At 34.1% G+C, this 26,061-nt stretch overlaps 1 protein-coding gene across 2 annotated transcripts in view; it reads left to right on the forward strand.

Annotated features, from left to right (window-relative positions):
- The window catches only part of LOC114332032 (TWiK family of potassium channels protein 18), a 155,321-nt gene extending 133,911 nt beyond the window's left edge, over positions 1-21,410 (forward strand). For both annotated transcript variants that reach the window (XM_050642979.1, XM_028281738.2), the window contains 2 exons: positions 9,412-10,086; positions 20,081-21,410. In XM_050642979.1, coding sequence (XP_050498936.1) covers positions 9,412-10,083 — 672 coding nt within the window. In that variant the 3' untranslated portion in view covers positions 10,084-10,086; positions 20,081-21,410. The remainder of the gene's footprint in view (positions 1-9,411; positions 10,087-20,080) is intronic.
- Positions 21,411-26,061: the final 4,651 nt, after the last annotated feature.

Consider the following 26,061-nt stretch of genomic DNA (forward strand, 5'->3'; position numbering starts at 1 on the left):
TAAGACCTTTTCCTTTCATCTTCGTTTCTGTTATTCCTAGTATTTCTATTTTTTGTCTTATCATATCTTCTACCAGTTCTTCCTATTTTCCATTGATGCTTCTCACATTCCATGTTCCCATTTTTATCTCTCCTTTTTTCTGCAATCTAGCTTTCCCCTTTTTCCTATTTTCATCCTTGTTTACCTTTGCATCATCTTTTTCCCTATCGCTTTTCCCATTCATTGCCTTGGTTGTCATTGTTGTGGGTCCGGTCTCATTATTTTCTTTTAGTTTTTTGAAGTCCCTTCCCCGATATTTCTGTGAGTTAGTATAAGTTTCTCTTTATTATGGTCCCATTTCCACTCCTTTCCATTAATCTCCAGTTTCATATATCCTATCTTCGTAGTATTACCTTTGTCTTTTTCTTCTTTTGCCATTTTCCTAATTTTTGCTTGTATTTCCCTTTCCTTTCTTGTTAAATCTGATTCTATATACACCTTTTGTCCCTGTAGATTTTTCAGTTTTCCTTTGTTTTTTAGTACACTCATCTTATCCGTTAGGTTTTCCATTTCTGCTACAAAGATTTGGTCGCCGATCTTCACCGCTCCTCTCAGTCTGACCTCTAATTTCAGATTTCTTCCTATGAAGTGTTCTACTGACTCCTTTACAGGCTTTCCGTCGGTAGCATCTAGTGTTAGGCCTTTTAATACTATATTATTTCTCCGTCTATCTTTTTCCAATTGTTCTATTCTATTGTTTGCCATTTTTAAACCTTCTTCCAATTTTTCGTTTTTTTCTTTCAGCTCCTTAATATATTCCATCGTTTCTTTTTGGTCTTTCCGTATGGTTCTTATTTCTGCCATCATTTCATCATTTTTCCACATAACTTCCCGCATCATTTTTATCATCTCTTCATTTGTGTCGTTGCTTCTATTCGGTGTTCGTCTCGTCAGGTTACTCTTTTCAAAATATAATTTATCTTCTTTATATTTTTTCTTCTTAGATTCTTCGTCGCCACTATCAGATAGTTCTTCATTCTTTCTATAGGTTTCCTTTCGGATTGTTCCTGTTCCGCCACTGGCCATTTTAAATTAAATGTTAACCTCAGCACTAATATAAATATTATTATTATACACTTAGAAGTTTATTTTTATTTCGCACAAGAACGCTTTTTAAGTTTAACGATTATCGATAACGATAGGTCTTTTAAAAAACCGGTGTTTTTATTGTGATAGGTTTCGAATTCGAAATTACCTTATCGCCAATACACCTGCCACACGACCTCTCGCCTCGCTTGCCAAACTCGAACTCTCAGGAGTTTTTTAATGAAATTTAAATTCGGACATGTCGGGTTTTCCATGCTATCGGGTTGGGCATACATGTCGTGTTTTGACCCTATGGTCTTGTGTGAAATCGGAAAAACTTAACGTTTAAATATTTTTATTAAACAGTATATATGTAAGCAAGCAAGCAATTTGGTTAAACCCGGTGGCTTACGCCTTTTTTTTTGTTTTTTGTATTTTTTTGTTGGCTTGCGCCTTTTCCTCTATTTTCTTACTGGCTGACTTTACCTGGTTGTGGTGTTGGACCTACGTTTGGGTTGCGTCTTTCTTCGGCACTTGGTGTTTCGAGCTACGAACTAACTACTACTTTCACTTTTACTTTTTCTTTTACTTCGTCACTCTTTGTTTGCTTTATTCGATTCACTTTAATCCACTATTTGCTGTTTAGGACGTTTGTGCTTCCATCGGTGGAAAGCGTCATACCTTAGCATCTCTCGCAGTATGTGACTTGAGTGGTGCTCCAGCTCCGCGAATTTGACCCTTGCCTTATCTGTCATCATTTCGGTGACTCTCACCTATTGTAGTTCTCTGAACAGGACTCTTTCTGCGACGTATCTTGGGACTCTGGCTGCTTCTCTTATGCTGCTGTTGTGGACCGCTTGTATCTTCTTTTTGTGGGTGTTGCATACTTGTCCCCATGCGAGAGATGCGTATGTTAATACCGGTAATATTATGCTGTTTATTAATCTTAACCTCGTTTTTAGTCTTAATTTACTGTTTCTGCCTGTGAGTCCTCTTAGTGTTGCTCTCGCCATGTTGGCCTTCTGGACTGTGGCTGCTACGTATTTTTGGAAGGTTAATCCTTTGTCCATGATGACTCCCAGGTATTTAGCTTCGTTTTTCCACTCGATGGGGTTGTTCTGCACCGTCAGCTGTTCTTCTGGCTCTTGTCTTCCTTTCTTATATAGTACCGCTTGCGTCTTTTGTAGGTTTGTAGGTTGTTCACTGTTATGTCTACGTTTCTGTGTTTGACCGCTATCGCTGTATCGTCGTCGTAGAGGCTCATAAGGGTACCTGGTGTTATAGGTACGTCAGCGGTGTATATTGTGTACAGCAGAGGTGACAGGACCGCTCCCTCTGGCACTTCAGCCTCCGGGTTTCCGAGCTCGGACAGGACTTGTCCTATCCGAACCCTGAAACTCCGACCGCCTAAGTACGAGGAGATCAGCCTCGTCATCGCTCCGCTGTACCCATAACCTCGCATTTTGTATATGAGCCCCCTATGCCATACTCTGTCGAAAGCTTTGCTTATGTCCAGGAATGCTGCTCCAGTGTACTGCTTGTCGTTGAATCCAGCTGCTATATACTCAGTTAATCTGAGTACTTGTAGCTCGCTGGAGTGCTCTGCTCTAAATCCAAATTGAGCTTCTGGGATTATCTCTAATCTGTTTGTTTCCGTTTGCAGTCTGCTGAGAATAATTCTTTCCACTATCTTGTTGATCGCTGGGAGTAAGTTGATTGGCCTGTTGTTCTGCGGGAATGTGTGGTTCTTGCAAGGTTTTGGAGTCATAATGACATGGGCCTTTTTCCATCTGTTCGGGAATATTTTGTATCTTACTATCGCGTTCACTATGTTTGTAAATTACACTATAGCTCTTATGGGTAAGTATTTTAGGGCTCTATTTGTTATTTCGTCTAGACCAGGCGCTTTTCTCGGTGAACTGTTTCTTAAATGTTCGGTTATTTCTTCCGGTGATGTTGGCTAAATAATGTCTTCTGGGTCCTCTAGTCTTTCTTCTTGCTCTTCGACTTCTTCCATGAAGTCTACGTCCTCGTCTGGGTGGAAGTTTAACCTGCATTCTCTTTCGAGCGTAGACCCCATTACCTCTGCTTTTTCTTCTTTAATATATACCATGCCGTTTTCTCCGTGTAATGGGGGGATGGGTTTTATGTCACTTCTCATCATTTTCTGGAGCTTCCAAACATTTTTTCATCTCTTGTACGAAGTTGTCCCATTTTTCACTGCGGTGTTGTCGAAGAGCCGTTTTGACCTCTCTGTTTAATGAGTTTGCTCAGGTTTTGTCTACTCGGTTTCTTTTTCTTCTGGCTATTTGCTTCGCTTTTTTTTTCCTTCTCAAGTTTTGTACTCCTTGTGTCATAGGCATACATGGACTAATGACATGAAATAACACAAAATATTTTTCAGGCGTAATCAGTTGTTTTGTTGTCTGCTTCAATCTTGCAATATTAGACAAATAGCTTCTTTTGACATATTATATTGTAGGTTTTTCGTTAAATGTTTTTTTAAATGACATTTTTTTATCATTTTAATAAGAGTCCTCGCATTGTTGATCAACCAGTTTACTTGTACTATTATTTTTATTTGGTTTTCATAATATTAAATTTTTCTTTATAGCTGCAGGTTTCATATGTAGTTTATGTCCCCTTCTTAACAAAGAACAATCAAAGCACTTCGCCAGTCCTTTCTGTTTATCGCTTACCGATTAAGATCCGTCAAGATCGTCAATGATCTTCCTCGGATCTTCCACGCTGTCTTGTTCTGCCTTTACTCCTATTTTTACTTTTGTAAGCGTCTTTTACTCACTATTTCTGAGTGGGTACGTTGAAGCTGCGCTTGCTGTCAAACTTTGGCATCGAAGCTCTGGATGCTACGGCAGATCTTATGAAACCATCTTGTTTCTAACCACTAAGAGGTTCCTTACCATCTTCTAGACATAAGTTGTGCGATAAAGTCAGGCAACTGACCTGTGGACTTATCTGTTCGAGAACCGGGCCCACTTTCCCACTCTCGATGGTTGACTACAGCTAACAGAATTTTAAGACTGTATGTAAGTGTGGAAACACCTTCAGTTGAACATAAATTGTTAGTGTCCTTCATTCTTAAATCATACATGCCTGTATGGTTCAAAATAAAGTACAGCAAATACATAGCAGATGAACCTGAACACGTTTTTGAGGCTATCAAATCAACCAGATTTTGTACCAGAGAATTTGATTAAAGAAGTTGATCCTGCAATCGAAATAAATGCATTTTTTCCCACCCAGAAAATTTGCTACTGAGGATGACAGTGGATGAAAGGAAGCACATAAGGGAATTATGATTCCGAAGAATAATCAAAGAAAGGATGTAAGCTACAGAAACAGAAACAGTTAGGATTTTTAGACCTCCAAAAATCAACTTTCATGCGACTGACTCTACGGAATTAATTGATTGGAACACCACTGAAATTACACCACCATCACTGTTACAAAGAGTCTCTGATGATGAAGTTTGGGCTAAAATCACTGCTGGTGAAACACCCGAGGATTGGAACATAGGAAATTTCCATGTCATACTCAAGCCCTGGAACGCTGCGTCAAGTTAGTGACTGAAGCATCTAAAAAAGTCGTCGGTGCTAAGTAATGAGATGGTTTCATAAGCTCTGCCGTATCATCCAAAGCTTCAATGCCAAAGTTTGACAGCAAGCGCAGCATCAACGTACCCACTCAGAAACAGTGAGTAAAAGACTCTTTCTAAAGTCAAAATTTCATTTAATTTGTTGACATTGTTTGGCTACAATTTGGTTTCTTTTTTTTATCAATTAAACATGTTATTAAAATTATAAGTTGTTTTATTTATATCCTTTATAACTTTAAAAACACTATAATAATTAGATTCCAATTAAATGGAGTGAAAAGCAAAAGTACAAAAAATGGATTGTGCTATTAACACCCAACACAACAAACCAAACCACACCTTCTTTTAAAGTGCTAATATGTGAATTTTACCAATTTTTGTGTATTTTGCGCTACCGCAAAAAAGACATTGTCTGTTTCAAATTTATTTCCTATTTTTTAAACTATTAACTAAACAGTTTTCACTCTAGCAGGTTCAAATATTATTGGCTAAAGATTGTAAAAATAATTGGAAAATGTCTTAATTTCTGAAAAAAAACTAAATTTTAAGTATGATGCCCTAGTTGGGGATTCAAAATAAAACTTAATTTTATTATGCATTTTACTTATATACCCCAAAGGCAAGTTTTCCGCGGTATAGCGATTAAAAAATGAAACATTATTATTTGTTCGACCCAACCTAAATTGTACAGCTCATCTAAGTCTATCTAAATATATGAAGATATTACATCTCTACCATTTACTATTTCTTTATACCTCTCTAAAGTCTAAGTCCAATTCTCTAAATTCTAACTTCTTTAATTTATATCGCCTTCTCTAAATACCATTCTCACTTCTCACACATTGCGCCCGTTACTCTTAGTATCTACCTTTTGAACACCGGCAGACGATCTGACTCATCTGACCCATCTGTTAGAACTAACTGGTGGGACGATTGTTTTTTATAGTTTGTTAGTTCGTTTTTTGGTCTAAATTTCTGTTTTTTAGTTATTTGTTTAGTCCAAAATAACACTGTTCTAAAGCTACTTCTTTGTGACATTTTTTTTGTGGCATTCAGGAACGCAAATAATAAATATTGGCAATATCATTTTAAAGTCTTCTACTTTAGACTGAGTCATATTAAATTAAATTATTAGAAGATTTTTTTACTAAAAAACAATATTTTTGTTTAAATAATTTATTAATATTTTGTATTTTGACAACGACAACCAAAGTGGAAGTTGAAACGTTAATAAAATTATTGTTTCAAAATTAAATTGTGGCTTATTTCCCAATTAGCTTATAGCTAATTAGTACAAATAGTAAATTATAAAATAACATTTGTTAGCTAGCAGTATCCTTCGTTTTACTTCTTCATATATGTGTCATTATTGATTATTTTGAAAGAACTCAGATAAACTTATTTACGGCCTGACAATTTAGACCAAAACTGGTCTATGCTGAAGTTCTGTTCAGATGTTTCTAGTTCTAGCATTACTATTTGGAATCAAATCGGTTTATTTTAAGGACCATATTTTGTAAGGATATTAGAAGGTAGAAACCATCTCCTTAAGTCCTCTTGTGGCTCAGGCGATCAAATCCAAATCACCCGCGCAGGCCATAATCTGCGTTAACCTATTAAAGATTTTTTCTCTCTTGTGCACCTTTGCATCTCTTGTAGTCTTTTTTAAGGGTACGAATATGCCGAAGATACATGGACGAGCGCGGTATAGGTCGCGATCGCGGTCGAGGTTTACATCGATGATGGGCAGAACATACCGAAGATACCTTCCTTTCAGTGTTATTTGCGGTTTTCATATAACCAAAACTTGTCGCAACCTGATTACAACAAGAAATGAATAAATACACTAGCCGTATTTCCGGCGAATGTCACATGCTTTAAAAACCACCAATAAACTTTAATTTACCACGCGATCAGCACCTCAATCCCGATGTAAAAAAATATTTTGTTTTGGCATCGACATGCTGTAAACCGCGATGATAGGTCGCGAGGGTGAACGGATGATACATCCTTGGTATGTGCGATCTCATAAAAAAAAAGAATGTGTGTACTTTGTACGCACGTAAGAAGTTATACTTCTATTATATGATTTCAACGAAATCAATATACTTTAAACAGTTTATTTATACTTTATTTAAATATTTAACTAATTTTCATACTTACTACTTTCCAAAATTTTTTATTAAAACTATACCAAAAATTAAAATAATAAAAGAATAAAACACACGCAAACACATTGAAAAATAAAACAAACAAATGATTTCTGAACAGTAATTGTTGAGGAAATTTTTAACTAAATACGTATTTTCTGAAAAAAAAAAATATAATAAATATGCCTACAATCATAAAATGTATCAAAAAAATAAAAAAATAAAAATTTGTATTGGGAATTGAACCTGCGCCTATCAGGTTGTTAGATTATTTTGAACTCACCCCACGCAGAATTTAACTACCGAGACATGTGAATGAACGGAAGATATAGCAATTAAACGTTATTAAAAAATTTTTACAGTTGCTTATTCTCTTAGTTTAATCAAATAAATTTGATTCTTGTGGAATTAAAATACGACAAAATATCAAATTATGTAAATCAAAGCATTAATACCTACTAGCTAGGTAGGTACATTTTCCAAATAGGTACGTAATTAGTAATTTTTTATTACAATGATGAAATATTTACAATAAGGAACGTACCTGTTGCTTTTAAAAACTATTTAAAAAGTCACTAAAATTATAAACTTGCTTCTTGCTTTTGTCTCTGTCCTCACAATAATAAAAATAATATACTGTTATGATCTGCTTTCTCTTACTTTTATATTAATTAGTATTTATTTAATTAATTATTCAATTGTCGCAAATCATAATTAAAATTAGAAAAAATCTCAGGGAGCCTTTTTATCACACAAAAAAATAACTAAATTATATTAGGTTATACTTATCCTTTCTCGTGGTTTCAGTATCTCTTAGTTGTTCCTTATCGGGATAAAATAGGAAAAGGAAATAAATAGAAATACCATAAATAAGCACATACAAATATCTTTTATTATCAAAAGCAATACTCTGAAAATGTATCAATTAAATCCTGTGGGCATAACTGTCCCAATGAAACTGTTACTATATAAATTAATTTTAATTCCACAATCATTTTCCTTGATAACATTGATAAAACAAGCTAAACAAACAAATTTAGGTATTCGCAAAACTACTTATACTTCCTATTAAATTTTTGAAACATGTATTGGAATCTTAGTTCATATGCTTTTACTCAAAAAAAAATTAACTTCTGAATATAAAGAAAATCTACCACATAAATTATTGACTGACCTTTCGATTCACACACAATGATGTCTCCTCTTGACCCAAACAGCTCTCCCTTGTTGATTATGTTAGGCTACCCATCAAAGCCCTCTTCGTTCTCAGCATCAATCCAGCAGCATACCAGCAACTAATTCTCAAAAACACGAGCCAGGCCTCTTTTAACCAATACTCTATACAAAAACTCCAAAATTCTCTTCTCTCTTTCTCACAATAATATTCTCTCCCTTGGACTTTACAGAATCAAAGAGGCATTTCTTCTCAATTTGATCTATCTCTCGTACCACTGGTACTTACTTCTGAACTATTCACGAAAACTTTGACTGCTCTTCTCCGATGCCGGTCACATAATAATCTCCTTTTCCAAACTATCTGAACATTCAACATTCTCCCATCCCCATTCCAAATTGCTAAGCCAATCAGAAACATTTCTCTCTCCCCATTCCTCTTTTTTTCATTCAAAAAACCCATGCATCCTTCCAAACACATACTCATGATAATTACTTTTCGGGAATTCTACAAAGTTACTTGGGACTTAAACAAAGAGACTTAAAATTCCAACTTTCTGTACATTACTTTTATAAATATAATAATTACCTGTAGCTTTTTGGCCTCGCGCGTAACAAAGCAACTGTTTTAAAATTATAATCCCGAAACAAATTGTCTATTCACATCACTTTATTTATTAGTGTCTTTAATTCTTCAGGAAAAACTGATTAAGGATAAACCCACTGCTTAAAACTAACTTATAATAAATACTTACAAATCAATACACAGGGTGTATCAAATTTATGTGCCCGCGTTACATTAAAAAAAATAAAGTTTTTATTCTACCTTTGATTGAAAAAATGATACACAATAATACAAAACATTTGTTTATCCATAATCTCCATATTATTATTATTGAACAAATTTGACAGATGATTTTAACACCCAATCAGATCCCGTATAACGTTTGAGTGACTAATACCATACGTGACCATACTGTCGGTGTGCGCATGCGTCCGGCAAAATAAAAATTCACCCTCGTGCCTAAAGAAGTATAAATTCAAAAATGAAGGTTTGTTTTGACATCGATGCAGCCACCGAGATCGCGACATACACCGCGCATATCCATGTATCTTCGGCATGTTCGTTCCCTAAAGCTATATTAGAGAGAGAGCTGCATCATTTTTCAAAGGCGTGTGACAGATCGCCTTGTATTTGCACTCTGCAGACCACTTTACTCATAATCGTGTTTACAAGGCTTATTAATTTATGGGCAACGTTAAGGTCATTCATGGCTTTATATTATTATCATTGTTTCCTATTTAATGTTAAGTAAAAAAGTCAAGAAAGGAATAAATCATCCTTTTATAAATTACTTACTAATTTATAGTCATCTAAGAAAATATTCACATGTTATTATGTTTTAGGAAATATTTAAAGGAGCCCAAATGATGTACGGCATAGCAACTTTCCGTAGACCCTCAAAGGACCCCTCCGCCGAAAGCGCCGCATCACCGTTTTCAACAGATATTACCAGTATAAAACCTATGTCATCGCACGACACTGTGATATCGGCAATGTCCGAGGACACACCAACAACACCAGATTTATCAACTTTTGAAATAGATGATGAGTTTAATCTACCCATCTCCGTCGCTCTGTTCATACTTGTAGCGTATATGTTTATCGGAGCCTTAGTATATTGTGCCTGGGAGGGGTGGGAATTTTTCACCTCCTTCTATTTCGTATTCATTTCCCTCTCTACAATAGGGTTTGGCGATTTTATCCCAGCTCAACCCGTTGTGCTAATTGTATCAATAGTTTATCTAGTTTTCGGATTAGCTTTAATGTCAATGTGCATTAATGTCGTTCAAGTCAAACTCAGTGATACTTTCCAACAAGCTTCCATTAAGTTATCCAGTACCATGGGTTTTGAAATGCCAGATAGTGGGATGACTCTCAATGAGGATGAAACAGATGTTGTTCAAGTACATAAAGATGTCGAAAAAAATGAGGACGAGGTTAAGAGCGAGAAGATAGAAGTCGAAAACAATAACTCAGCTACCGTTGATAAACCAGAGTCTGAAAAATCACAATAAAAGGTAGAGTATAACTATTTTAATCTGTTCACTTACATTTACGTTTATTATATAAATATGTATTCTCACAGAAAAAAATATTGCATATATTATTTTAAACCTGTTCATCTACACGTAGTGGTAGGGGAGCAAAGTATGCTAAATGTGCAGTCACTCGAGCGCTTTGGGGACCTATTGGCTTGTGAAGAGTAGGTCCTAAAACCAAAAAAAGTTAAGTAAAGTTTTCCATTTTAGTGGGCGCTTGCCATTTTTTAATTTAATTTTCCATTTCCAACAATCGTTTTTTCCGATTATAACGCCATCTATCCATAATTCGAAAAAATGTTTCGAATAAAAGTTACTTATTTTTACGTAACGAATCCAAATCTGCAATAAAAAATGAGGGCTCCTATTTAAGATTTTAAAGTAACCCCCCACCCCACATCCATGGGGGGTCGTGTTTGGTACCATTCGATATATTTTTCAAAAATATTGAATAAGTGTATTTTACAGTTTTTCGATCTGATGTTCATTTCGCGAAATATCGCGGGATTCGTATTTAAAATATTAAATTTACCCCCCACCCCTCTCCGTGGGAAGTCGTGTTTGGTATCATTCGATAGATTTTTAAAAAACATTGGGCACAAATTTTTCAGTTTTTTTCGATCTGTCATTCATTTCGCGAAATATTCGCTTTTTTCTTGTGAAACTTTGGGACTCACCCATTTCCTTACGCCAGGCTCAAATCGTCAGATTTTTGAAATATACACTCTTTTGCATGTACTTAACTTACCTTATCTTAATCTGACAATTTCGAGTTTTTTTAAGGATAGATTTTTTTTTTCGGGCCCCCCTTAACGAACTCCCCTGTGTTAAGAGTCAATATATGGTAGAGGTACATCTGCAGGGTACCAGGTTTCTCCCATATGCTAATCTGACGCGCTCGAGTAACTGCAAAAATCCCCGCTTGGGCTCCCCTACCATAGCGCTACAACACTGTTCCGTTAACCTAGGTTCAAATAGAATGTGTTCATTTTCCGGAGAACTGCTTGGATGTTATCTCTCCAACGCATTCCAGGACGTCCAAGCGGTCTTTTACCTGTACGAATTTCCTCCCATACCAGTCTTACAAGTCCCTCGTTATGAAATCTGTGCACGTGGCCTGACCATAATATTAGTCGCTGTGATTTATTTTCTTGGATAGTATCGGCTTCATTGTAGAGTGCTTTTAATTCGATATTGGTTTTGATCCTATACCGGTTTTTGGTGATGTCATGGTGAGGTCCGAAAATTATTCGGTATTTCTTACGGAATGGAAAGTAGTTTTAGTTCAAAACGTTTGAGCTTTTCTTCGTTTGCTTTGGTCATGATCCACGTTTCGCATCCATATGTTAGTACAGTTCGGTCAATGGATTTATAGATCTTGATCTTTAAACTTCTTGTAAGGTTTGGTTTTAAAAACTTAATCCACTTAGAATAGACAGCGATTTGCCGATTGGATTCTGTCTTTTATTTCTTAAATAATACTTGAACGCTGTGATTACGGCCCCCAAATACTTGACACGTTGTATTTTTTAGAAACTGAAGGAGTTGGTCGTCACAGTTTGTTCTAGTCTGTCTCTTCGTGTCGTTTATTAATACACATATATTTCGTCTTCTCTTTATTAATATTCAGCCCTACTTCACTTATTGCTCCTTCCACCTTGTTAAAAATATCTTTTATGGATAGGATGGAGTCTCCAGCGAGATCAGTGTCATCTGCACATGCTAGTAACAGCTTGGGACCTTGAACCGATAATAGCAACTCTCTTTTTATTTTGGCCGACCTCGCGGCTTTGTCTAATACAAGGTTAAAAAGTAGTAAAAGTAACGCATCACCAAGTTTGACTCCACTGTTGATTTCAAAGATGCCAGACAATTTAATATTTACACGTACATTAGATGTTCCACCCTCCATACAGACTTTGATCATTCTAATGAGTTTCTTTGGTATTGGCAACTCCGCCATGGCATTTCATAATAAATTGGCTTCTTTCTGCGCTATAATATGCCTGTCGAAAGTCTATAAAGAGATTGCGTATGGGCCTACTATACTCGTATTCCTTCTCTAGAAGCTGTCTCAGTGTAAGTAGTTGTTGATCTCTTTGCTCTTTGGTCTCTTTGGTCTTTTGCCTGTACGAATCTTCTCCCATACCAGTCTTATAAGTCCCTCGTTATGAAATCTGTGCACGTGGCCTGACCATAATATTAGTCGCTGTGATTTAATTTCTTGGATAGTATCGGCTTCATTGTAGAGTGCTTTTAATTCGATATTGGTGTTGATCCTATACCGGTTTGTGGTGATGTCATGGTGAGGTCCGAAAATTATTCGGTATTTCTTACGGAATGGAAAGTAGTTTTAGTTCAAAATGTTTGAGCTTTTCTTCGTTTGCTTTGGTCATGATCCACGTTTCGCATCCATATGTTAGTACAGTTCGGTCAATGGATTTATAGATCTTGATCTTTAAACTTCTTGTAAGGTTTGATTTTAAAAACTTAATCCACTTCGAATAGACAGCAAGTTGCCGATTGGATTCTGTCTTTTATTTCTTAAATAATACTTGAAAGCTGTGATTACGGCCCCCAAATACTTGACACGTTGTACTTTTTAGAAACTGAAGGAGTTGGTCGTCACAGTTTGTTCTAGTCTGTCTCTTCGTGTCGTTTATTAATACACATATATTTCGTCTTCTCTTTATTAATATTCAACCCTACTTCACTTATTGCTCCTTCCACCTTGTTCAAAATATCTTTTATGGATAGGATGGAGTCTCCAGCGAGATCAGTGTCATCTGCACATGCTAGTAACAGCTTGGGACTTTGAACCGATAATAGCAACTCTGTTTTTATTTTGGCCGACCTCACGGATTTGTCTAATACAAGGTTAAAAAGTAGTAAAGGTAACGCATCACCCAGTTTGACTCCACTGTTGATTTCAAAGATGCCAGACAATTTAATATTTACACGTAGTTTAGATGTTCCACCCTCCATACAGACTTTGATCATTCTAATGAGTTTCTTTGGTATTGGCAACTCCGCCATGGCATTTCATAATAAATTGGCTTCTTTCTACGATACAATATGCCTGTCGAAAGCCTATAAAGAGATTGCGTATGGGCCTACTATACCCATATTCCTTCTCTAGAAGCTGTCTCAATGTAAGTAGTTGTTGATCTCTTTGCTCTTTGGTCTCTTTGGTCTTTTGCCTGTACGAATCTCCTCCCATACCAGTCTTACAAGTCCCTCGTTATAAAATCTGTGCACGTGGCCTGACCATAATATTAGTCGCTGTGATTTAATTTCTTGGATAGTATCGGCTTCATTGTAGAGTGCTTTTAATTGGTTTATTGGTTTTGATCCTATACCGGTTTGTGGTGATGTCATGGTGAGGTCCGAAAATTATTCTGTATTTCTTACGGAATGGAAAGTAGTTTTAGTTCAAAACGTTTGAGCTTTTCTTCGTTTGCTTTGGTCATGATCCACGTTTCGCATCCATATGTTAGTACAGTTCGGTCAATGGATTTATAGATCTTGATCTTTAAACTTCTTGTAAGGTTTGATTTTAAAAACTTAATCCACTTCGAATAGACAGCGATTTGCCGATTGGATTCTGTCTTTTATTTTTTAAATAATACTTGAAAGCTGTGATTACGGCCCCCAAATACTTGACACGTTGCACTTTTTAGAAACTGAAGGAGTTAGTCGTCACAGTTTGTTCTAGTCTGTCTCTTCGTGTCGTTTATTAATACACATATATTTCGTCTTCTCTTTATTAATATTCAGCCCTACTTCACTTATTGCTCCTTCCACCTTGTTAAAAATATCTTTTATGGATAGGATGGAGTCTCCAGCGAGATCAGTGTCATCTGCACATGCTAGTAACAGCTTGGGACCTTGAACCGATAATAGCAACTCTCTTTTTATTTTGGCCGACCTCGCGGCTTTGTCTAATACAAGGTTAAAAAGTAGTAAAAGTAACGCATCACCAAGTTTGACTCCACTGTTGATTTCAAAGATGCCAGACAATTTAATATTTACACGTACATTAGATGTTCCACCCTCCATACAGACTTTGATCATTCTAATGAGTTTCTTTGGTATTGGCAACCCCGCCATGGCATTTCATAATAAATTGGCTTCTTTCTAATCTATAATATGCCTGTCGAAAGTCTATAAAGAGATTGCGTATGGGGCTACTATACTCATATTCTTCTCTAGAAGCTGTCTCAGTGTAAGTAGTTGTTGATCCCTTTGCTCTCACGCCGGCTTGATATTCTCCTAGGACGTTTTCAGATAAGAGGTTAGTCTACTAATAATGACGTTTGAAAGAATTTTATATGCCGTGTTTAGAAGTAAATTTCCTCTATAATTCGCGCATTTTGTCTTGTCCACTTTTTGTGGATGGACACTATGATCTTTTCCTTCCATCTTGCTGGTATCCTTCCTTCTACCTATATTGCGTTATTAACTGGTAGATTTCAGAAGTCTCCCATATCTCCCCCATATTTCAGAAATTCACCCGTGTTGAGCTGCGCCCCCCCCCCCCCCACTTGCAAAAAAAAACTAATAGTCCTGATTTATGAGCTATTTATGAGCTCGCATATTCCGCAAACTAAAAATTTTGCCCCCCCCCCCACTACTTAAAAATAGGAATATTGAATCGGTTTTTGCGACAGAATTACGAGCTATTTATGAGCTCTTGAAATTATATAGTTTCGATTTTTGAGCTCATCCCCTTCACCCCCAAAAAACCCTTTAATTGATTTAACTTAAGAGAAAAATGCTGAGAAAACTTAAAATATATCGTATTGCGGATTTAATTCCTATAGCGTATATACTCTAAGAATAAACTATTAAATCACGTGCGTTTCGATTATTGAGCTACAACCCCTTCGCAAGAAAACCACCCTATCTTCCCGGCTTAAGAGAAAGTTGTACTTAAAATGCATTAAATTAATTACTTGGTTACTACATTCTTTAATAATTTATAAGCTTTCAAATTACGCGCATTTAAATCAGTAAATTGCAATTTATTTTATATAGTGCAGTCACTGAAAGTAAAAATGAACGATTATCTTCAATTTCGGTGAACCTTCATCGATTTTTACGAAAATTGGTCAGTGGTTAGAGGATACCTCAAGAAACAAAGGTGACATGGTACCACCTTGCGCCTTTACCCTGAGGGTGGATACTGGGGGTGGATACCCTGGGGGTGGATACCCTGGGGGTGAAAAATTATTTTATAAAAAAATAACTGCACAAATATATAAAAGAACAAATTATAAGCAAAATTTATTATATAAAGTTATTAAAATAAGTCAATACTTATTAAGTTATTAAAGATCAAAAATTTTAATTATTCGTGAAAAAAATGCATGTTTTGAAGCGGTTTTTCGTAAATCACTGAAAAACTGTAAGTTTTTACAAAAAAGTTATTAGTAGTTTTATTCGAATAGCTTATATTCTAAGAATAAACTCTTAAATCACGCGCCTTTCGATTATTGAGCTACAACCCCTTCGCAAGAAAACCATACCATATTCCCGGCTTAAGAGAGAGTTGTACTTAAAATAATTTAAATTAATTATTTGTCGACTAGATATCGTTTAATAATTTATGAGCTCGCAAAATATACGCATCTCAATTATTGAATTGCCATTTTTTTCTATAGTGCAGTCACTGAAGGTAAAAATCAACTATGACCTTCGATTTCGGTAAATCTGCATTCATTTTCACGAAAATTTGAATAAAAAAATTGAATGAAATTGCTCATTTTTGATAGGTATTTCTAAGTACTTTGACAAGTATTTAGTACCTAAGTGTTATAAAATGCATATCTTTCCCGTTATTTAAGCTTGAATCCTTAGATTTGAAAAGTCGCAGAAAAAATTATACATTTAATTACCAATAACTTACTTTAAATTAACATTAAAGGGTTTTCAAGTAATCACTTTATTATATTTTTTATTAGCTTCAATTTTAGTGATGAACACTTTTTTGTAAAAACTTACAGTTTTTGAGTTATTTATGAAAAATCGCTTTAAAGCATGCATTTTCTTTCACAAAAATTAAAATATTTGATCTTTAATAACTCAAAAAGTGTTGATTTATTTTAATCACACTATATAACAAATTTTGCTTACAATTTGTCCCTCTCTCGATTTGTGGGGTTATTTTTAATAAAGTAATTTTCACCCCCGAAAAGGGGTAACATATACCCCAGGTTAAAACCCCAAGTTGTTATTGTTAATTCGTGAAAATGAATGGAGATTTACCGAAATCGAAGGTCATAGTTGATTTTTACCTTCAGTGACTGCACTATAGAAAGAAAATGGCAATTCAATAATTGAGATGCGTATATTTTGCAAGCTTATAAATTATTAAACGATATGTAGTCGCCAAATAATTAATTTAAATTGTTTTAAGTACAACTCTCTCTTAAGCCGGGAATATGGGATGGTTTTCTTGCGAAAGGGTTGTAGCTCTATAATCGAAAGGCGCGTGATTTAAGAGTTTATTCTTAGTATATAAGCTATACGAATTAAACTACTATTAACTTTTTTGTAAAAACTTACAGTTTTGCAGTGATTTACGAAACCGCTTCATAACATGAATTTTTTTCACGAATAATTAAAATCTTTGATCTTTAATAACTTAAAAAGTATTGACTTATTTTATTAACTTTAAATAATAAATTTTGCTTTTAATTTGTTATTTTATTGATTTGTGCAGTTATTTTTAATAAAATAATTTTCACCCCCGAGAGGGGGCGGTATCCACCCTCAGGGTAAAGGCGCAAGGTGGTACCATGTCACCTTTGTTTCTTGACGTATCCTCTAACCACTGACCAATTTTTGTGAAAATCGATGAAGGTTCACCGAAATTGAAGGTAATCGTTGATTTTTACCTTCAGTGACTGCACTATAGAAAGTAAATTGAAATTGACTGATCTAAATGCGCGTAATTTGGAAGCTTATAAATAATTCAATGATATGTAGTCGCCAAATAATTAGTTTAATGCATTTTAAGTACAACTTTCTCTTAAGCCGGGAAGATAGGGTGGTTTTCTTGCGAAGGGGTTGTAGCTCAATAATCGAAATGCACGTGATTTAATAGTTTATTCTTAGAGTATATAAGTTATAGGAATTATATCCGCAATACTATATATTTTAGGTTTTCTCAGCATTTTTCTCTTAAGTTAAATCAATTAAAGGGTTGTTTGGGGTGAAGGGGATGAGCTCAAAAATCGAAACTATGTAATTGCAAGAGCTCATAAATAGCTCGTAATTCTGCCGCAAAAACCGATTCAATATTCCTATTTTTAAGTGGTGGGGGGGGGGCTGAGTCAGCCCCCCCCCACTAAAGTATCAAATTCCTGCTCAGTGGAACGAGCTCAAAATTTTTATTTTGCGGAATATGAGAGCTCATAAAGAGCTCATAAATCAGGGCTATTTGTTTTTTGATTTTTGCAAGTGGGGGGGGGGGGGGGGCAGCTCAACACGGGTCAGAAATTCTGCTGGTATCTCGTCCATACCCAGCGCTATGTGATTTTTTCAGCTTATTGAGGCCGTCTTTTGGATTTCTTCAAAAGAGGGATTTTTGACGGGCATATCCGCTGTGATATCCATCTCTTTCTTGCGCTGTTCTTCCTGTATGATTTTTAGAAGTTCGCTGAAATATTCCCCAATCGCAACGTCATCAAGATATTATATGGCTGTTCCTGCGGCATGTGCACGGGTATTACCATGCATTAGCATAATATGCTCTTCGTGGACTTTCCGTTTGTACCCATCAGCATTCATTCTAGTATTCATCTTAATAAGCTTCGTATGACTCTCCCAACTACTGCCATCCCATAGCATTATGGAACCGCCAGTAGAGCTAACTTTGTCTACAATATTACATTCTGCGGAACGTTCCCCAGACCTTCTGTATACTCGAAGAGATCCATCTAGCTTCGATAATCGTATGTTTGTTTCAGTTGTAAAAAGAACTCTCCCATTGATGTTCGCTCCAGTTAAAATGGGCTTTTACAAATTGCAATCATTGGGTTTTGTGTCGTAGGAAAAGCCGTGGAACTCTGGTAGGTAATTTTGGATCTAAATCAACCTCCTTAAAGCCTCTCGTTACTGTGTTGACACTTACAGTAAATTGTCCTGTGATTATTTATTCTTTTTTATGATTGGGAGCTGTAAGTGTGTAAGATATCGCAAAGATTTAATTCTAAATATTGGTCATCTCTTGGCATTGCGCATCTTTTCCGTCCTTTAACAGGAGGCCGTTGGTATTCTACCGTATCATTGTTTTATTTTACTACACGGGGAACAGTCTCATAATGGATACGCAGTCCCAGCTCAATATCTTCTGCAACCCTCACTGGCTAAAATAACAATTCTAACACAAACTAACTCGCTTAAATGTGGCATCCCACCAAGAAAACTGTATTACTGAAAAAAAACTAAAACTGAAAAAATAAAACTTTCCAACTGATATATTTCAACTGATGTTTTAATACCAAGACACAAAACAAGAATCGTTGTAAGAAAAATAACAAATACGTCACGTTTATAGTATTACCGGCGATTTGAAATTCATCGGGTCTACCCCAAAATTCCGACAGCCAAAATTCCGACACGCCAGAATCCCGACAGGCCAAAATCCCGACAGGCCAGAATCCCGACAGTTTTGATAAGTTTCTTTTTAACATGTAATTACATTTATTTCTTTTTTTTTTTGTTTATTTCCATTTCTTTTTTATTTTTTGTTACTAAACAAAAGTATACTTTTCGTAACTATGCCCTTTAATATGAACTAATTTTCTAAATAAAATTTCTAACATGGGAATATGAATTAAATTATTGTTTTTGCCAATATATAGTCCAATAATGTGTATAATCAAATCCTGAATTCAAGTTCACTTTCATATAATAGATATTATCATGTCACTTACAACCTTCCATTTCAGTAAGTATAGCTTTTATATTATAAAATTAAGTGTTTAATTTTTTCTTTTAAAGTACATAATAATTTGGATTGTTGCATGTCGGGATTTTGGCTGTCGGGATTTTGAATGGCACCGAAATTCATCTACCTACATATCTATCAAAGCGCTCTTAGTTTTATAACTTCGTCCTCATCGCATTTATCGCGTTTACTGTTATTGCCTTCCATATTTGTCGGTCCTGTACCGCTATTTCCCATTGTATTACTACCATTTTCTCCAGATCTTTTTCTCTGACAGCATCGTTCCATCTTTTTCTATGCCGTCCTACAGACCTTCTGCCATCAGAATTTTCTCAAAATACATTGTTTATAAGGCGATTATCGTTGCTGCGTATTATATGCCCTGCCTCTCTTAGTCTTGGCTATCTGCCTATCTTGGCCTTCATTTTATTATACTCTGACTAATTTTTCTCTCCCAGTAGAGACTGTAACTTTTTATTTTGTTTGCACCTTTATTCGTTTGTCACGCTGTCTTAGCAAGGACCTTATATCACTCGGAGGATTTTACATTCCTACACCAGCAATTTATTTACTTCTCTTTTTGTTAGCGTCCATGTTTCGCTTCCATACGCCACTGCTGGTTGTATTATGATCTTACATATCTGACAGCGAAACCGGTCATCCGATGTTAAAAAAATTGATTGTGAGAACGTCTTTTATTTTATTACTTACTTTTTATGGGCTCACCTTATACCTATGCAATCCATTCATTATTATAGTTTTATAATTTTATATAAGTATACCTAGGATTTATTATAACTTGCATTGGTTTAATGTTAATACTATAAAAATGTTTTACTCTTATCTACCTCATTCCTAAAAAAAGAATAAAAATAATATTGCCTGTCTTATTTTATATTTTATGGATATTTTTCTAAAATTTTAAGCCCGCTGCAGTATGACGGATCAGTATAATACAGATTATGTGTATGTGTATATTATTAATTTGTTTTATTTATGTTCTTGATTTTTTTTTAGAAAGAAGTCAAATGTTTTCCTTTCTTCAAGTAAATACATGAAGATAAATTACAACTTTAATTACAATTATTGGACATTGAACTATTTAGATATGAATATGGCTGTTACACAAAAAGTTACTTTGTACATGTACATACCTACTTTTAAAGTTAACAAAACATTTTATTTCATAATATCTTATTTCGTTATCGAATATTGAACAAATTAATGTTCGAATTTTTTGACTTTAACATTAATAAAAATAATATTCGAAATTTGTAAACTGGGTGTTTATTGGTTTTATTTTTAATTCAAATTGAGACTCATGATTATTTTGTTTGTTTTTTTTTGTGGGAAGTGATTACCTGTTAAGAAAATATATTAAGAGCAATATTTTTAATATTTCAAGACCTCCATTAATGTTCTATGGTTAGTGAAAAAATTATTTTTATTGTTTGTGTTACGTATATGTACAGCTGGTTCCTAAAAAACTGATGCTTAGTAAGATGAACGACTCTATTTTGAGCAGTGTATTTGATTGCTTTGACATTATACTTATTATATTTATTATGACAGACAAATAATAAAATAAGCAAACAAATTACAAATAAATGATTACATAATGTTAATTCATAAATTATAATAATTATTAATATCTTAATTTTGATATTATTAGGTATTTTAAATTTTTGCAGTTTTCGCCTCTTCAAAAGGATTTTCTTCTAATCTCTCCAAAAGCGTACGATCTTCATGAGCGGTAGATATTTTTGGACTTCCATGACCTTGCTTTCTTTCGAGAGTTTCTTGTTCTTTCCATCTTTTATTAATATTAAGAACTGTTGTTCTGCTTACGTTAAAATGGTTCTTTACGGCAGAGAGTGACCAACCATATCTTCTAATTTCGTTACAATTCTTGCTTTTACTTATTTGCTAGCACGTGGAGCCATTTTTTGAGGTTGAACAGAATAAGTTATGTGGTATAAGTTATGAGTGGCAAATTTTAAGAAATCGTAGTGACAGTATGTAAATAATAAGTATTTATCCTTCAAAATAAACTGCTCAATTTTCTACAAAATACGCTTTAAGAGTCGTATCAGTTTTTTTTGGAACCAGCTGTAGTACCTGTCTATATGTTTTTAAGTATGTAACAAGTTCTAAGTCACTTTTCATCAACTATCCTTAATATCAGGTTACGAACTATTCATGTAGGTATATACTACATATTATGTAAAGACAATGCACATTGTTATCTTGGATTTCTTTTTCCTTTTTGCGGAAGATGCTAAGTGATTAACACTATAATCCATTTTATTGGACTATATATCAATGCCAAAGAGTTTTTGTGCGTATGGGAAAAAAGCTCATAAGCACAGTAATTATAATGTAGCTAACTAAACATATTAGGTACATTAGACAGAAAATCAATTTGGAATATTTTATTAATAAAAATATCAAATTAACAAATCGCTTAGTAAAAAATTGGATCATATTAGTATTTGTCGAACTTACCTATATAAAAATTTAGAAAAATTATTACCTATATTATGATGAACACTGAATATGTTCGCCTGAAACTAATAATTAAATACCCAGTTAAAGTATAAATTTAAAGGTAAAACTGATTTTGATCAATTTTCTAGTCAATTATTTTATTAGTTTTATACATTTGAGTGATATTTTGTGCCTAAATGTAGATATTGTAAATATTTATCTCTATTTTAATTATATAAATTTATATGAGAGTTTGTTAATAAAATTAAAATAATTTATTTATAATCTTCATATTTTGATTTACCTATTCCCGTCCTGTTTATTTTAATATAATAATAAATTATGTGTTATCCCTATGCCTCTCATCATCTGCCTATCAGCAAACGATATAAAGGCTCATAGATAGATGACGAAGTACTGCATAAAAAATCACTTAGCGATCGGCTCAGAGTAGAGACATGGCGCTTATCAATCTTAGAGCTCATTTACATGAGAGGCGCTTATCGCGCCTCGCTTAACGCGCGATGACGCGTGATTACAACTACATACATTTTACTTGAGATAGTTCACATGCTAACGCGCTTCTTAGGTCATTAAACATGATTAGATAACGAGTGATTACAACTATATAGGGTGAGGCAGATAACTGGCCTACTAGAAATATCTCGAGAACTAAAGGCAACAGAATCATGAAAATTGGAATAAAGGGGTTTTGAAGGATGATCTATTAAATGGAAATATTTTCATCTCTTCGTAACTTCCGGTTATACCGGAAGTTGCTTATAACTTCGTTTTTTTAAATGGGACACCCTGTATATTTTTACATTTTTGGATTCTCATCGATGTCTTCTTTCTTAAAATATGAGGTTTTGTAATATTATACAGGGTATTTTAAAAGATAATTACGTTTTTTTTATTAATTTCGTAGCAACATTCACACCCTGTAGAATTGTAGTAGTTTAACATCTAAAACTCTACTTACGTTCAAATTATTTTTAATATACTGTACTATTGTTAAGAATCATTAGTATAGCTAAATTTTTAATTTTAGTATACAGGGTTGGTCGAAACTCGGAATGAGTATTTTCTGAGTTTTCTTAAATGGAACACCCTGTATTTTTGTATTGTAGTGAAATGATACTTTATAGTAGGTTTTTATTTCTTAAGCATTCCCTATACCTAACTGCTTTAATTTGTGAGTTATTGGTGATTCAAGCTAAACAATAATTGCAACAAAAAATACGTAAAATTTTATTAGGTTGGCCGTGAAAATACTCAATCCCAAATAATTTTTCAGAAATAAATACATATTAATCCAGACTGGTCCTTAAAATTACCAATAATGGTTTACCTATCAAAATACCTACGTAGTTAAGATTGTTGGTGCGATTAACAATTAAGCACAAATTAAAGCAGTTAGGTATAGGGAATGCTTAAGAAATAAAAAAGTACCATAAAATATCATTTCATTACAATACTAAAATACAGGGTGTTCCATTTAAGAAAACTCAGAAAATACTCATTCCGAGTTTCGACCAACCCTGTATACTAAAATTAAAAATTTAGCTATACTAATGATTCTTAACAATAGTAGAGTATATTAAAAATCATTTGAACGTAAGTAGAGTTTTAGATGTCAAACTACTACAATTCTACAGGCTGTTAATTTTGCTACGAAATTAATAAAAAAACGTAATTAACTTTTAAAACACCCTGTATAATATTATAAAACCTCATATTTTAAGAAAAAAGACGTCGAAGAGAATCCAAAAATGTAAAAATATACAGGGTGTCCCATTAAAAAAAACGAAGTTATAAGCAACTTCCGGTATAACCGGAAGTTGCAAAGAGATGAAAATATTTTCATTTAATAGATCATTCTTCAAAACCCCTTTATTCCAATTTTCATGATTCTGTTGCCTTTAGTTCTCGAGATATTTCTAATAGGCCCTTTATTTGCCTCACCCTGTATACATTTTACTTGAGACCCTTCACATGCTAACGCGCGTTTTAGGTCATTAAAACGCGAGTTAGCGTGTGAACGGTCTCAAGTAAAATGTATGTACTCGTAATCGCGCGTTGTCAAAACGCGTGTCAACCGCCTCTAATGTGAACGGGCTATAAAGCAGACTGCTCCGAAAGTCATTATAGGACACGCATATAGTCGGTCCAATGCCAAAACAGCGAATGTGCCAAATTGCCCATTTTCATTTTATGTCATCAGCGTATGCAATGTTACTCCTAGTCTAGTATACATCACCAAAACCACGAAAGTGCTGACCTATCCCCTTTGCTTCACCCAACTGGAACACATTCCACGAAACCGTCAGTTGGAGATTTGCTGCTATACCGAATAAACGAATGTGCCACAATTGTGCTTTTTTTCTACAACCACTATTCAAAGTGCACTTTTCTGCACGGTTTTATTTTAGCAAACTTGATATTTTCTCACAGTATAAGATATTTGACATTACTGTGCAGAAAAGTGACGTTTCTGTGCCGCAAAGTGACGTTTCTGTGCCGCAAAGTTCTTTTCTGCACAGTTGACTACCTCATTCTGAGTAACGTTATATTCTGTTTACATTCGTGGACTACCGCATTCTGAGTAACGTTATATTCTGTTTACATCCGTGGTTAAACTTTAGACAAATATATAACCTATAAGACAATTATTATATTTAACTATAGCATAGAAACTAAATTATGGATGTTACAACTGTTTTATTTTACAATTTTATTCTTATTAAACATTTTATAATTATCAAATAACCAATAAGGATTTAGCAACCTGTGCAAGAGGCGTCGAATGAAGTAGGTTTTGTGTAAATCCGTGACTGCATAAATATAATGTCAATAATGTGTAATAATTGTTTAAATTTAAACAAATTATGGCAGTGCATTAATTTTTTAACTGATTTCTGTGCAATTTATTTAGGTATAAGGAATTTAAATTGATTAGTAGGTATTAATTAAATACAGTTTAAAATTTATCACATAGGTACCTATTATAATTAATCGTCGTTTGGAAATTGTGATTTTTATTTTTAGGAAAAACTGTGCTTGTAGAAAAAGTATAGTGTGAAACACGTGCAGAAAGGTAATTTCTCACTCGTTTGAATTGCGGCACTCGCTTGCGCTCGTACCGCAACTTTTCAAACTCGTGAGAAATTAGTACCTTTCTGCACTTGTTGCACAATATACTATTCCGTTGCAAAATATTATACTATGTAAGATTCAAAAATTAACGAATGGGCTATATTCGTTTTATTGGCAGTGTAAACAAGTCAGTTTCAAAGTTTTCTTGATTTTAGTAATATTGTTGAAATATTAACTATTTAGATGGGAAATAAGAGACAATTAAATTGAAAAAATAATTTTATTAACGTTTCGAATCCCAAATCGGGTTTCGTTGTCAAAATACAAAATACTACTAAAATAAACAAAAATATTGTTGCTAAGTAAAAAAGTTCTTTTAATAATTTATTTAATCTGATTCATTTATATTGCCAACTCAGATGTATATTATACATTTTAAAGTAGAAGACTTTAAAATGATATAGAAGACTTTAAATAATAAAAATTTTTTACTTAGCAACAACATTTTTGTTTATTTTAGTAGTATTTTGTATTTTGACAACGAAACCCGATTTGGGCTTCGAAGGTTAATAAAATTATTTTTTGTGGCTTATTTCCCATCTAAATAGTTAATCATAAAATGCCACAAGGAAATAGCTTCAGAACAACATTGTTGAAAGATGAGTTTAAGAATAGCAAGAATAATGAAAATTGCCGAAAATTAAAAAATCAAGGTAAGTAAATAGTAATAGTAACTATAAAGAACTTATACAAACTTGTTTTGTAACTTATTAGTAAGTTTTAAAATGTTAATTTGTTATAACTTTGTTAATATGGACTAAATACCAAGGCCTGAGCAGATTAAGGCTCAATTTGTGCTGTAGTGCCGTAGAAGAAGAAGAAGAATTTGAAGACACACTTTTCGTATAAAGCCCTAGGTTATATCAACACCTCTTCTGGTTAACCTTCTCAGCCATCTACCAGCTTGACCACAAATATTACATGAAAATTTGATTGTGCCTGATTTATGTTCGGATGGATATCTATGAAACTTCACCTGCTTCAGACACAGACAGTTCATTAGAAAGTAGAAAGTGATATTGAAGGTGTTTCTGACCGTAAGAGAACTAGACTAACAGACACAACACCTAAAAATTTGTCGAAAACGAGAAGATATAACAAGATGATATCAAAAGTTAAGAAGTAAAAAGGCTTAAAGATGAGTCTTACTTTGGCTATAGGAGAGTCGAGATACCTTCACAGCCTCTTTTTTCGGCAGCTTTTCTGAATAAGTTTCTAAATTTATAATAATTTTCGCAATCTTAGCTGCAATAACGATCAACGTCAATTTGTACATAATCACATTGAACAAAAAGACAAGCGTCTTTGGTCGTGCGTCAGCATATAGAGAAAGCAAAAGAATAGAATTATTGTCG

Source organism: Diabrotica virgifera, chromosome 2 (assembly GCF_917563875.1).
Source record: "Diabrotica virgifera virgifera chromosome 2, PGI_DIABVI_V3a".
NCBI lineage: Eukaryota > Metazoa > Arthropoda > Insecta > Coleoptera > Chrysomelidae > Diabrotica > Diabrotica virgifera.